This window comes from Vipera ursinii, assembly GCF_947247035.1.
Source record: "Vipera ursinii genome assembly, chromosome: 3".
NCBI classification, from domain to species: domain Eukaryota; kingdom Metazoa; phylum Chordata; class Lepidosauria; order Squamata; family Viperidae; genus Vipera; species Vipera ursinii.
The window spans coordinates 37,281,925-37,297,536 of NC_139516.1; the positions used below are offsets into that span (position 1 = coordinate 37,281,925).

The 15,612-nt window shown below is 39.5% G+C and overlaps 1 protein-coding gene across 1 annotated transcript in view; it reads left to right on the plus strand.

The window, feature by feature from the left end:
- Positions 1-15,612, plus strand: part of PTPN22 (protein tyrosine phosphatase non-receptor type 22) — a 38,040-nt gene that overhangs the window by 5,808 nt on the left and 16,620 nt on the right. The window contains exons 3-12 of the mRNA XM_083359004.1: positions 6,768-6,876; positions 8,546-8,622; positions 9,722-9,817; positions 10,857-10,895; positions 11,380-11,451; positions 11,548-11,610; positions 11,995-12,137; positions 12,909-12,975; positions 13,240-13,317; positions 15,140-15,232. Of these exons, the coding sequence (XP_083215130.1) occupies positions 6,768-6,876; positions 8,546-8,622; positions 9,722-9,817; positions 10,857-10,895; positions 11,380-11,451; positions 11,548-11,610; positions 11,995-12,137; positions 12,909-12,975; positions 13,240-13,317; positions 15,140-15,232 (837 nt within the window). The remainder of the gene's footprint in view (positions 1-6,767; positions 6,877-8,545; positions 8,623-9,721; positions 9,818-10,856; positions 10,896-11,379; positions 11,452-11,547; positions 11,611-11,994; positions 12,138-12,908; positions 12,976-13,239; positions 13,318-15,139; positions 15,233-15,612) is intronic.

Genomic DNA, 15,612 nt, shown 5'->3' on the forward strand with positions numbered 1-15,612 from the left:
TGCAGCTCGCGGAGCAAAGGTGTGACATGGGAGTATCGGGAAACTCCCAATACAACTCTCGCGGCTGCATTCTGTACCAGTTGGAGCCTCCGAGTGGTCTTCAAGGGTAGCCCCATGTAGAGAGCGTTGCAGTAATCAAGACGAGAGGTCACGAGCGCATGAGTGACCGTACGTAAGGCATCCCGGTCTAGATAGGGCCGCAACTGGCGCACCAGGCGAACCTGGGCGAAGGCCCCCCTAGTCACAGCTACTATATGGTCTTCTAGGGAGAGCTGTGAATCTAGGAGGACTCCCAAGTTGCGAGCCCTATCTACAGGAGGTAATAACTCACCCTCCATAGTGAGGGGTGGGATATCCTGAATATCCCGAGATGCCGATACGCACAGCCACTCAGTCTTGTCAGGGTTGAGTCGAAGCCTGTTCCTCCCCATCCAGACCCGGACCGCCTCCAGGCACCGGGACATCACGTTGAGGGCATCACTGGGGGTGGTTTGGGGTTGAAATGAAAAGTTGGGTATCATCAGCATACTGATGATACCCAACTCCAAAACCACGAATGATCTCACCCAGCGGTTTCATGTAGATGTTGAACAGGAGAGGCGAGAGGACTGACCCCTGAGGGACTCCACAAACGAGAGGCCTCGTGGTCGACCTCTGCCCCCCCTGCCAACACCGACTGCGAGCGTCCCAGGAGATAGGAGGAGAACCACTGAAGAACCGTGCCTCCACTCCCAATCCCCTGAGACGCCGCAGCAGGATACCATGGTCGATGGTATCGAAAGCCGCTGAGAGGTCTAATAGGACCAGAACAGAGGAATGCCCCCTGTCCCGAGCCCTCCAGAGATCATTCACCAGCGCGACCAATGCCATCTCCGTGCTGTACCCGGGCCTGAAGCCCGATTGGTATGGGTCTAGATAATCCGCTTCATCCAGGACCAGAAGGAGCTGGTGCGCCACCACACTCTCAACAACCTTCGCAAGAAAGTGAAGGTTGGAGACCGGATGAAAGTTATTCAACACAGCCGGGTCCAAGGCAGGCTTCTTGAGGAGAGGTCTTACCACCGCCTCTTTCAAGGCGGCGGGAAAACTACCCTCACTCAAAGAGGCAGATATAACCGCCTGGAACCAGCCTCGTGTCCCCTCCCGGGCTGCATAAACCAGCCAGGAAGGGCACGGGTCCAATAAACATGTGGAGCTCAGCCTCCCCATAATCCTGTCCACTTCCTCCGGAGTTACAGGATCGAACTCCTCCCAGGTAACATTGACAAGACCGCTCGTGTCCTGATCGTCCGATACTGCCCAGTCGGAGTCCAGACCGGTCCGAATCCGAGCGATTTTGTCCGACAGATGTTGACTAAATTCCTCGGCACGCCCCTGCAAGGGTTCCTCACTCACCTCCTGATTAAGGAAAGAGCGGGTTACCCTAAACAGGGCGGCCAGGCGATTATCTGCGGACGCGATGAGGGCAGCGAAGTAGTTATACCTCGCCACCCTCATCGCTGCGAGATAAGACCTAATACGGGTTCTTAGTCGCAATCAGTCGGATTCAGATCGGCTGGACCTCCAAACGCTCTCTAGGCCCCGTCTCCGACGCTTCATCTCCCGGAGCTCCGCGGAGAACCATGGAGCCCATTGGGATCTGCGCCGGGTCAGGGCCGCAAGGGTACAACTCGGTCAAGTGCCTCTGTGGCCGTCCTTTCCCAGGCTTCCACTAAGGCATCTGCCGAGCTGTGAGCTGAGGAGGCAGGTGGGGACCCCAGTGCTGCCTGGAACCTCTCAGGGTCCATTAAGCGCCTGGGGCGGAACCATCTGGTTGGCTCAGCAACCCCACGGTGGGGAGTGGCAAAACGGAAGACCAGTCGCAGGAGATGATGATCGGTCCATGACAGGGGCATAACAATTGGGGAGCCCCCACCAAGATCATCTAACCACCGACCAGATAAGAAAACCAAGTCAAGGGTGTGGCCTCCCTCATGAGTCGGTCCATGAATTACTTGCGTCAGGTCCATGGCCGTCATGGAAGCCATGAACTCCCGAGCTAACTCAGATGCTCCTCCCAGGGATGGTAGATTGAAGTCTCCCAAAACCATAAGTTTTAGAATGATTCAGCACCCTAGGCCAGTGCCTCCTTAGCCATGAGCTAAAGCTGGCCATGGATTCAATATTTCTGGAAGACATTCTGGTTGGGGAGATCTCTGCTAGAAAATGCATCCATCAAAATATTTTTTTAAAAAAATTAATACATGCAGACTGGGGGATTGGATTTTCTTCATCCACTTCTCTGTATAAAAACATTTATTTTCCTTAAAGCAAACGTATGCATGGTTCATTAGCTATACATAAAGTAAAATAATAACAACAAACTGGCTGTGGAAAAAGAAATCATTCACATTTTGCTTAGAAGGCCATATGCAAAATCCTTTCCTGTCCAGCTGCACCGAGGTATGGTTCACTGCCGCTAGAGCTGGTAAAAAAATGAGTGGGCCCAGGAGACTAAAGAAATATCTGCAGTGGTTTTCAAGATATAGCAATGGATCCTGTCCATTAATATGCTCTCCAACAAATATTCTTCTCTCTTTTCCACCCCCTTGCATAAAAGTTATTTTTATCTCCATATCATATTGTATCTCAGAGAAAGAAATTTATTCTAGGCAACATCAAGTTTTAAGTGCTTATGACACTGGGGGGGGGGGGGAAACCCATGTGATAACTGCAGTATCAGTTAGAACAACAGTGTAACTTGAAAATCTGATTCAAATAAAATTGGAAAGATTTAAATCAGCAAACTTCCTTTAATTAAAATCATATAGTCCAATAATCCATCTTAGGCTGTATCCATTCTGCACTTTTAAGCTGCCCATGTCCTGTGAAGATAGATAAATCTGAGCCAGTTTAAGAAATCCCTGTCCAGATTGAACTGCTTGAAAGGATTCACTTCAGACTTCACCTCCGAACATCTCTCCTTGGGCAATTCTTCTGCTACTGTGCCCTTTTTCCTTTGTGCTCCTGGAAAATAATAGCCAATTGCTTTCCTTCCTGTGAGTGGATCTTATTCAGTGTATGCACATGCGCATATATTTTAATGTACATGCTTGTATGTTTATAGGTATGTCTATGTTTATACATAGACAAAATTACACACACACACAAATTAAGGTAAAGCTTGAAAATGCACATATTTGAAGGCACACCACCTTCAATTTTTTACTGATGTGGTTACACAATTATTTCAGTGCCACAAAAGTTAGAACAGTCTCTCAGTGTGCAGAAAGTTCCTGGTTCCAAACCCAGTGGAAATGCTGTTATATTTTTATTATTCTTTCCAGGGATGCTGCAATTAGTTGCAGAAAATAATGAAATGGTGCAGCCCTCTCTATTTATTAAAAGAAACAAAATACCAGGGGAAAATGGGAGATCAGGCAACTAACAATATTTGCTTGTTGATTATAAACTTGATCTATGTTTTTTGGTATAACCAGCAGATAAACGTGGTCTATTATGATGCGATGCACATTAAATTTCATGAGTGTGTTCTTTAAAAGTTTAGCTTTTTATCCTCTTTTGTACATAGGATTACAATTTGGTATCTGCAATACATAGCTGAGCTATTACAAACAGATTGATTTCTATTCACCTATTAAATTACATTGTGATACTCTACGGGGATCACTACTATCTCCTTTAAATTTTTATTACCTTCTTCAATCTAATTGCAGGTGTTGCAGAAGTGGGCATCAAAAATAGCTCAATGTAGAGGAAACAGGGTTGTCTTTCCCACATCTAAAAGCTGCTAGATGCATTTGGGCTTACTAGACAAGCAGTTAAGTTTTGATCCATATTCACATGGGACACCAATATGGAATATCCCTAATTTGAATACAGGAAGAAAAATGTTTTATTGGAACTCTTGGGCCAAGAAAGGATTGATACCTTGAATCAACTGAGTCTTAATAGTTGTTTTAAGGATGCTGAAAGGCTACATTTTAAATGTATATGTATACAATTAAAAGATATACCATAAAGCAGTATGGGCCAGCCATATTAGCAGCTCAGGGGTGCCCATTTTATACATTTTTTAAAAAAAGATGGAAGTTATTCATCAGAAAATCTTTTCCCAATTTATTAGGCTTCTCAAACAATGTTGCCCCATTACCAATATAGGTCATTATTTCATGAGTGCAGTGCATGACAATGTCCTCCCACCTACATAACACCCCCCACCCCCGACATCCTGTGCAAAACTGCTGCAATCCAGACTGGAAGATGAATATGTCCATCCAGATTGTAAACTTTAGCCTTGGTGGAGCAGTGGGCTAATGCCTCCTTAAGTAACACCAGCTGCCTGCAATTAGTGCAGGTTCGAGTCCCATCAGGCTCAAGGTTGACTCAGCCTTCCATCCTTCCGAGGTAGGTAAAATGAGGACCCAGATTGTTGGGGGCAATAAGCTGACTTTGTAATAATGCCGCTTGAGGGCCCCCGAAAGCCCTAATAAGCAGGCATATACATAGAATGAAGGCTATTGCTAAGCACATTGATTTGTGCTTTAGATTGTAAGCCGCCCTGAGTCTTCAGAGAAGGGCGGGATATAAATGGGATTAAAAAAAATCATAGGAAAAAAATATATAAAGTTTTGTACCAATTTTGGCCATATCATGCTGCCATGTTTTTGAAAATCTCAGTTAAGGAAACTTTTGCCAGTGGCACAGGATTTCTTCCCTGTGCCCTACTGTAATTCAATTCCTATTGCTACCATTGCCTGTCCTGTAATTTTTCATAGATTTGCCCTGTTAAGTCTCTTAAAAAATCACCCACAGTAGGAAAATTGAAAGCAAATACTAAACTTCCGTGTCTCTAGCTTCTTGCTACAAGCATAATTTTGTGATGTGACTCATTTGAAAGAAGCATTGACTAATCTATTCGGAATGTTTGTGTTTAAAGGCTTTTGTCTCACTCAAGCAATTGGGCCAAATGATCTTTGAGACTTTCCCAGATTTCTGAATCATTGGTTCCCATCAGATTGAGCAAAGCACTATCTCTGAAGAAACTTTGGACTCATCCGGGTTTCTATTTTCTCCCTTTGAGCTCCTCATTACATTTATCTGTCTCAGCTTTTTCTTATCTAGAGTTAAAGTTCCTCTGCAAGAAAAACGTGATAGTCAGCCCTTTATTTCCTGACCCATCTGGCCTACAGTTATCTATGGATATAAATGCAGGGAGCAAGAACTGAACTGTGATATCTCTCTCTCTCTCTCTCTCTCTCTCTCTCTCTCTCTCACACACACACACACACACACACACACACACCAATGTTAATAATTTGACATTGTGACTCTGGCAGTCTTTCCTGTTCTTTTCTTAATTCTATTTATGTATGAGTATCTTTCTTGCTTTGAAATGAGATGAGCAGCTAATAAATTTAATAAATAATAGTAATAACCTATGTTCTGAGCACTTCCCAATCCATTAAAATGTAAAAGAAACAATCATAATAAAATAACAGTAAAATGAAAAAAAGAAAAAAATCAGTAATGAAAACTATATAAGGATCTGTACGACTATATGACTTTCTAGGGATTCTTGTGCGGGGAAGACAATCTTTCAGGAGCCACATGGTGTATTTTCTCTGTGTCTCTAACTAAGTGAGGACATGATATATTTATTATATATACAGACAAAACCAGGATTTCTTGGGACAAACATTTGATGTGTGTGTTTTAAGGCATCTTAAGTTTTTCTTACACTTTGCTGTTTGTTTGTGGTTGAAATCTGTATGAATGCATACCTCCATTTATTAATAGTTTGCCACCAAATTTTATTGGTATGACTTCAATTGGTTTGATTGCCTTTGGGGGCTATGTATATTCAGGAACTGTTGTTCTTGTTTTAATTAATGGGAAAGAGCCAAATCCACAGATTGTTTTAATAATATTCTGAGAAAAAATTGTCAGTGATGGAAATTCAGAAAGCTAGGAGCAAGGGATATGAAAGGGAACAAACTAATTGTTATAAAACAATATGTAACAAAAAGATACAGAAACGAGTGAATGTATAATTATTACTAAAACACAGTTGATTGTGGAAGCATTGTAGCTTCTTCTGTGAATGAAGGTTCGTACAAATATTTTTCATTCTGTAAAGAGAAATGTTGATGTTATAAAAAGACTATATGCCACATTTTTAATAATGTCAGGATTATGACTTTGTTCCTCCTTTAAAAAAACAAAATCCAAAGAATACTTGAAATTATATGTGGAATTAGTTGGAAGAGTCTCATGGTTGAGCCATTTGTTTTGCAAAATCCAGGTTGCCTTCTAGATAGTATGGTCTAGTCCAGCTCTGGCAACTTGGCACTTTCCATGTGTTGGTGGCAATTTCCAGAATTCTCAGCCACTATGGCCTTTACTATATATTACAGCATGCAGAAAAACGCAGTGATGAGTGGCATTTAGTCACAATTGTGTAGAGGAAAGATTTTCATATTTTCCAGTGTACCTGAACTAAATGTTTTCCACCACATCATACCTATGCAGCAAATGCATATTTGTCTAGGAAGCCACATCAAAAATGCATTTGCCTATCAAGTAGGATACTTGATCAGCACGTAAAATTTCCATTCTGACAAAGAGCCCCCCCAGCAAAGCCACGAGGGCTGTTTAGTTCTTACTGTGGTTATCTCAAGAGAGGCCAGTCAGGAAGTAATGAGAAATGCAGATGTGTATTATTGTTGTCAGCCTTTGTATAATTACACTTTATGATTTAACCACAGAAACTGAAGCGGCAATCGGCGACCTATAGAGCAGAGAAAATATACCCGACAAATGTGTCTGAAAGACCTGAAAATAGCAGCAAAAATCGATATAAAGACATCTTACCATGTAAGCTACAAATTAACACAATTGCTATGCTGTCTTTATTGACAATGAGATCATTGTCATTTGGAGAATGAAATTATGCAAGGACGATGATAGTCATAAAGGGCAAGGTGATAGACAAGGCATTGCAGTGCAAATTTCACCCCTTTTGTATTTGTGGGTAGTATATCAGCCATCTTGGCTGTTTGAAGTCCCTCCTGTGGATACCATTATTCCTTGGTAACCTATAATATAATGTAAATAGATTAGTTCATAAATTAAAGCAATCCACAGAAGGATTTTTTCCTATCATCTCCTCCCCCAGTTTGCTAAAATTATCTAAAGAATATTTCATCATGTAGTAGTAGTTGTGGTATAGGACTTGGAGCTGGGCTACTCAGATTTTAGTGCACCTTTAGCCATAGAAATTCACTGAATGATTAATTTAGGCAACAACTCTCTGTGAGGCAAAATGGCAGGGGATATTATGTATGCCACCATGATTTAAATGAAGGCCTGGGTATAAATTTAATAAAAGAAAATAAACAAGCAAGCACAGGGAATGAGAATTGCACCCAATTGGGTAGATCTCTACTTGCGGGAAGCCAAAAGAGAAAGTGTTCATTCCATGAGCTAAACATATTTCTGGTTCCAAGTCAATCTATGTGTAATCTCTTAACTTGGACATCCCCTGCATACATATCAGTTGCAATATAAGCACAGTTATGGACCACATTCACACCATGATATCCATACCACTGCTGAATGATTTTTCATATTTCCCAGAACAATGTCTTCCACCCAGCACTCCAAGACACTGTTCTCATGAGTCATAGATCATGAATCCACTTTTAAAATTTGTAATCACAAACTCCTCCTACTTCCTCACACAACTTCCACATAGCCTGCTCTGAACTTTAAGGAAACAGAGAATATATACTGCTATTGTACCAGTAATGCAGAGTACTGACCCATGGTCCCCACCTCTTTTTTCCCCCATTAGCCACTCCAATCTATGTGATTAACATTTAAAATCAAACTTATATTTTTAGCTGTGTGACTTTTCAATATTTAGGAACTATTTTTATGCACTTACTTACTTTCTTATCAACAATCCCTCCTCAAGTTTTGAACACGTACCAAATAATACAGCCATGGTCTCTCTCCAATGACATCATTTTGTCACTGCTATTTCCCTTTTAATTAAAAATATGGACCATGGTTCTATAGGCCATAGTTGTAGGATCCAAGATTGATCTTCCATCCCATGCAAGAATAGAAAAATCTTCAATTTGCATGAACTTATTTGGAACCAGGATAAAATGGATACATTTATTTTCACATTTAATTTTATTGGGGAAGTAATAGATACATTAAAGAAGCCAAAAGTGTAAAATTTTGCTAACAAAAAAGAAGAAATTGAAATGTTTGGCCAGTGATACTGTAGGTTCTTTCAGTGTATACTATTACTGGCTATATTGCTTCTTGAATTGTGGCACAGCCAGATAATATGATTGGGAGTTTCTTTCAGTTTTCTAAATGAGCTAATTATATATCTGCAATGAAAATATTTGAAATGCTTGTACAATTGGATTTTGTGCTGGATAAAGGTAACTTCATTCTTCTATTTAATAGATTCTTTGTTACATAAGGCAGCAAACAGTTTTTTCTTTTGTCTTTTTTCCTCTTTCAGATGACCATACCAGAGTGAAGCTCTCTTTTATCACATCAAATAAAGACTCTGATTACATCAATGCAAATTTTATTAAGGTACAAATAACAAGCATTTGAGATTCTGTTCCCATTAGCACAATATTTTAATATATCGTTGTTTTGTGATTGCATTTTTATTTTTTCTTCTAGGCTGTATGAATTCATGTATTTTATCACTGTGACAATCCTATTACCTTTATTATGCTGCGATCATGAACATCATGGCTGAGTAGAGATGTTCTCCTTAAGGTCCAGCAGACATTCCACACAATAGTGTATCTACTGTCAATCTGAAGCCATCCTGTAGCCACACTAGCTTTTCTGATTTCAAAACGTTAATATGCTTGGTTCTTAGATAACCAAGATTAGAATACAAAAAAAAAACGCCATTCAATCAATGATTATCTCAAGTTACTGCAATCCCCTCCTCTCATGCTTCATGCAAAAGGAGAATTAAATAAATTGCTAGTTTCCTCCCTTACCAGCCATATTTCCAAAACATACTGTTTGTATTTTTTGGATTCTTAGCAAAATAAATAAATAAACTCTGAATGGTTGTTATAAAAGTGGTATCAGTAAACCCCACTGACCTCATTCTTTTGCTTGATTAAAAAAATTCTTAGTAATATAAGAATTAGCTTGTTAAATAATTTGCTTTCCTTGGTAACTGTAATCATGTTGTAATTGCTGCTGTGGCTCGAACAGAGAAGATGTGGAAGTATAATCTGAAGTAGAAAGTTTGGGGATAATACAATTTCTGCTCCCAAATCCTAAAATTTTCTAAATTTTAGATTGTCTGGATTATTCTGGATTCTGCTTTATAGCACAGCTTTTCCTAATCTGATATAATGTCTTGTTGATATGTTGGACTAGAGCCTCTATCACAACCCTGAGGATGATGAAAATTGTAACAGAACTGAAGTCATTGCCATGATAGTGATGAGTGTTATTAAAGTAGTACCACTTAGAAAAATACTTTCACAGATTACTTTTTGATTCAACACAATTTCCTATTTTAAATGTTCTTCAAACGTTAGTGTGGCAGCTCATTTCAGAATATAATAATACTGTAAAATTCTAAATTCTAAAATGGATTAGATTTGAAAGCTTTTTAATGCATTTATCTAAGCCAATGTTACATTTATTTCCTTTTTAGGGTGTATATGAGCCAAGAACCTACATTGCTACCCAGGGTCCACTTTCCACAACCGTTGTAGATTTTTGGAGGATGATTTGGGAATATAAAATCTTGGTAAGAAGTAGATCAAAGCTATCTATTATTTTTTTCCTAGATTTTAAAATATCATATTTTATCTGGATATGTATCCAGTTTTGTTGTCAGATTATCTGTATCACACCTCATATAGTTGTTTTTAAGAAAACCTCCTTCTAAGGTGAGGTTTTGCATTTGCATTCAGAAAGCAAGGGATGATGCGGTTTACCATTCTGTGGTTGTCACTATTGGCCTAATTCAGCTTGACCTCCTTTTAATGAAAGAATGATATCCACTGAAGGCGTTAAACCAATTTAATACTAGAGTCTAATATCTGATTGCAAAATCATTTCATATACGAACCTGAGAAAAGCTCCAGCCACCAATCTGGTAGAAATGCTGCCTAGTAATATTGGTTGCCTGTGTTCCAATTATTTGTATTCTAGCTTGGCTACCATGGATATTTCATTTCTTAATTGCATCCATGCACAGATGCAGCAGTGGAGTGATTCTTTTTATATTAGCTTTTCTTGGAATTTTTACATTCTGCATTTATTCTTCTGGGCTGCAACATAGGCTGACAATACATGATGGATGATTATCAGCAATGAAAGGAAGCTGAAGTCAACAACCTAAAAGTTTTTGCAGTAAAATTGTGGAGTTAATATACATCAGTTCTAAATACTTCAAAATCTCCAAATTTTAAAATTGATAATAAAATGTTAATAAAACTAATTCAAGTGACTTAGGAAAATTAAGGAAATGTGTTGATCTTTTTAGTTTCATGTCTTGTCTTTTCCAAATACATGAAAAGTTAAGGACTCTTTTTCTTTATTTATGTATCTCTGCCTACATCTGAATCTTCTTGCAGTTTTCTTCAAAGGATAGTTGAGTACAATGGCAGCTTTTGAACTACAGCATTGGAAATAACATTTGCTTCTTTTGCAATATATCAACTAGTATGCTGTTTTCAGCTGCATCTTAAAATTATCTTCTTTGGAACTTTTTAAACAACAGCATGATTGCATATGTGCCTATTTCCCAATAGCATTCACATACTTCTTTTTAATCTCTCCAGATCATTGTCATGGCTTGCATGGAATTTGAAATGGGAAAGGTAAGTATTGTGTCAAAAGGTAACATATTACATTTAGTTCAGTAATGTCTATATTTCTGAGCTTGCTCTTCACCAAGACTTCATTCCATGTGGCATTTCTTATAGTCAGTCCCTATAATAACTGCAGAGTGTATGTACTGCATTTCCATAACTGAAACTTTCTTCCTGTAATTATATGTATATAATGCTAACTCTGAGTCTTTTATGATCACATTACATGATCCATCTTAAACCTTTCCTCATGTCTGTTCAGAACAGTGCACATGTTTTCTTTTGAGAGAATAAAAGAGAAAGTACAATAAAATCTGCCAAGACCATAGTTTAGATACAACCTTATTCTGCAATAGGCGTTCCCGATGTCTTTTCCCATCACCTCTAAATAGCAACTTCAGACAGATTTGCTTTTCCTAAACAAAATCAATTGTGGGCTTGAGTGAATATTGGAGAACAGATGGGTAGACTCTCCTGTATATCTTCCCAACAGAAAAAATGTGAACGTTACTGGGTTGATATGGATGAATCCCCATTGCAGTTAGGCCCTTTCGTCATTATCTGTGTAAGTATGGTGTTTTCTATTGGAATTCGTACTCTGAATTCTGCTTGGTGGAAATAAATGTCATTTAAATTTCTTCTTGATTTTGCTTCTCTTCAGGAGGCGGAAGAAAAAAGAAAGGACTATGTGATTCGCAAGTTGAAAGTAAAAGTGAATGACAGTGTAAGTGTGGGATGCTTCAGGAAATAGGAACTTGTATGCTGGGTTGCAGGGAACCTGAGAATGTATAACACACATTTTCTCTGATATATTTCTGTGGATATTTTGTGGTTCCTGTACAGCATTCCCTTCAGAGGGTGTGCTTTCCGGATAAGAAAAACCAATAACATCCCAGCAGAAACCATGTACTTACCTGAAAAAAGGTGATGGATTTTTTTTCCTGGTGCATAAGAAGAATTTAAGCAATCTTGTATAAATGCACATTATTATTTCTTTTACACTGTAAGTTCAGTTTGTATCCTGCCTCAAGGTTTAGGATATATTAATTGAGAAACACCTGTGTTAAATTAATTCCTACAAATTCCTTGTTTTGGGTGTCTTTTCTAGGAAATCAGAAGCATCTATCATTTTCATTATAAAAATTGGCCAGACCATGATGTTCCATCCTCAATCAACTCTATTTTTGAATTTATAAATGAAATGCATTGTTACCAAGCACACAATGATGTACCTATCTGTGTACACTGCAGGTAAAATTGCTTGAAAATAGAAACCATTTTAAGTTCAAGAGAGCGGAATTGTTCTATAATTCTTTTTGAATATGAATATACATACACACATGGTAGGAGAAGGAAGAAATAATCTATTGACCATTAGAGACAGTTCAGGTTTAGTTTATTTATTTTTTAATGCTGATATGTCTTTTAAATTAAGCCCTGAACTTCCTGCAAATTGATTAAAAGTACTCAGTGGAAGTAATAGGGACCCAATTTAAATGTTGTACCAATTTAAACTCCATAGGAGTTTATTATGTGCAACTTCATGTTTGAAATGTGATTTCCGTGCTTTTTTCCCCCTCTGAAGCATCAGACACTATTGTTGCTGGAAGGTGATTACTAGGGTCCAATAAAAAAATAATTAACTTGAATATCAAATTCAGATGCAAAGTAGTGTCTTTATTGGCCTACGATGAAATGCCATCTTTGCTATAGCCATGGATGTTTGGCAGATTTATGTGATCCTTTGCCTTTAAAACACTCAAGCTGGATTACATAAAAATAAACAAATAAAATTCATTCATTGTAAGGGGTCTGGCTTGAAACCTTCTCTTACCTAGAAAGGTTTTGTTGATGCTGGTGATAAAATATAACAACTAAATTTTAGTAGAGATATTTGGGTACTTTCACTCAAATCTGAAAATACACTAAAGGATTTCAGAGAAGTCTGAATATTAGTTGATCAGCCTACAGTGAGAATAAAATATTATCATCATTCATTTAGCAATTTGTCATGTCTTTCAGTGCGGGCTGCGGACGAACAGGAGTTATATGTGCCATTGATTATACCTGGACCTTGCTAAGAGATAGTGTGAGTGCTTCTATATTGTCTATTCATAGTAGGAACTACCTAAAATTATAATTTTCATTTTCATGCTATTTGCTGTATGGCTGCTATTCTAGAAGAAATTGATTTTTTCCCCAGCAAATTGATATATAGTTGTGACAGGAATGATGACTTATTAGGGAGCCTTAACATAACCTGCAGTGCAAGTTCTTTAATGAGCATTCAGTAAACAGATTGCATAGCTGGGCTTTTCACATGAGCAATACCTTCTCTGTTTTTTCTCTCAAGATTCTACCAATGAACTTCAGCATTTTTAATATGATTCAGGAAATGCGCACACAGAGACCTTTGGTGGTGCAAACTCAGGTATGCTCAATTTGGTTTCTTTATAAAATGCCAAGCATAAGTAATGTTTTTATTAATTTTGTGTTGTAAAATACTGTATTTCCCTGAAATTAAGTCTGGGTCTTATATTAATTTGTGCTCATAAAGACCCTTTAGGGTTTATTTTGGGGGGGATGTCTTATTTTTTTGCCTTCTAAGCAGCAGGTGGACGCAGAGGCATTGTGGGGGAGGCACAGGAACTACGGAGTTTTGCATGGTACAAGTGAGGTAGAAGATACTGTTACACACCAAAGCCATTTAGTCTGAGGTGACCAGTGAATGTGGTTTCAGATTTTACACTGACCCTTGACTAGAATATTAGTGAGTCTAATTCAGGGATCGCTCCCCTTTTTCTTCAGCATGGCCCGAGCTCCCCACACTTCTTTTCATTTCTCTCTCAAAGCCTCAGTGATTCAGTTCTCCCCCTGCCTTCCCAGTATGCAATCCTAACCCCACCCCCTTTCTTCAACTACCACTTGCACGGGGCAGGCTTTCTTTCTCATTGCTTGTTCTTCTCCGGGAGTGTTTTCTTGCAGAGGGTCTACAGACATGGCTTTGAGGCAGCCGCTGGGTGAGTTTCAATTGCCATGAATGGCATCTTGACACTGCAGGTTTGCTGCACTGCAAAAGTGTTGTTCGTTTACTTTCTCAGCAGCAGAACATGCTCCACTCTGAAAGAAGAAGGGAGCACTGCCTATTGGTTTTTGGCTTATTGAAGGGCTCTGCCCGGTTTGGTGATTGTCTTATGGGAGGGCTTCTCTTCAGACTGGTTTACATTGTGTCCTGAAGTTCTGTCCTATTTAGAGAAGTGAGATTTAGCAGGCCAAGCCCCTGTCCTCAAGAGGCAGCTGGGACTCCCTGTCCCACCCGAGCCTTGACTGGAGCTGCCCCACGCAGCCTGAGAGGGTCAGCGAGGCTGCTCTGGTGGATCAGGCCCTGGCGTCTGTCCAGGTCCTGATCCCCTCCACCAGAGACCCCTGGATCCTCCCCCAGCCCCACTTGGGCTTCCCAGCCCCCCCCCAACATGAGCAACATTGAACTGGCCACACACCCCTCCCCCCAGGGCAACCATAATGCTGGGGTTTATTTTGGGGGTAGGGCTTATGCTACAAGCACCTTGAAAAATCATACTAGGGCTTATTTTCTGGTTGGGTCTTATTTTCAAGTAAACACAGTATTTTACATCATGCTTCTATTAAAAGCACTCAAAGAACTGAAGAAGCTTATTTGTCCTGTAAAGATGTTGCTGTGCTGTAAGAAAATCTTATGTGTGCCAGAAATGTTTTTTTTTTTAATACTAGTGGCCTCTTGGGGCTACATCAAAGAAGCAGGTGCTAATGCTTTCAGAAAAAGGGAGAGAAAAGTACAAGTCATTTAAATGCTCTTTGAAAATGTGCCATGAAGACATTTGCCAGACTAGTTGCTTGAACAGTATATAGCCCTTCAAATGCAAATCATTTCTCGGAATGATATGCCACCATTGCTTGAACCTATGTCCTCATCCTCATTCTCTGTTGGTGTTTCATTTGTAAATAAGCCACTGGCCAGGAAATGAAGCAGAACAGGAACTGCAATTTCCTCTTTTATCTTGCCAAATCCAAGCATAACACCCAATCATAAGTACTTGTTAAAGGGATTCCCCAACTTCAGTTTGGGAAGTATAATCAATGCCCCTAAGATCAGATGCTGGAACTCATAAATGTACCTAACCCCTTCTATGTTAGACAGCCTAGATTTGTGAAGTAGAGAAATGAATAGGCAGTTGTGACATATTTCCACATGATTCATGGCTGCTATTTTTCAGGGGCAATATAAGTTGGTCTATGATGCAGTGATTGAACTCTTTAAAAGGCAGATTGAAGCATTCTCCAGTCATTCAGATCCTGTTATTATAGAGGTAAGCCTCCCTGCTGGCTCTAATTGCAAAGAAAGAAAGCTAATGTGACTGTCTTTCCAGAACAATGCTGCAAAGCCCTTATCTGTATTTCAAGCTCAATATCACATGCACTCAGGTCTGTATTTTTCCTACTCCTTTTTGCAGCTACTTTGGTCTAAACCAGCGTTTCCCGACCTTAGGAACTTGAAGATGCGTGGACTTCAACTCCCAGAATTCCCCAGCCAGCTATAGCTGGCTGGGGAATTCTGGGAGTTGAAGTCCACGCATCTTCAAGTTCCTAAGGTCGGGAAACGCTGGTCTAAACTGTGATAACAAGCAGTCTAAGATAAAATGAAACTTGATTCTTAGAACATTGCCATTCCAAAATGAGTTTAAGAAAG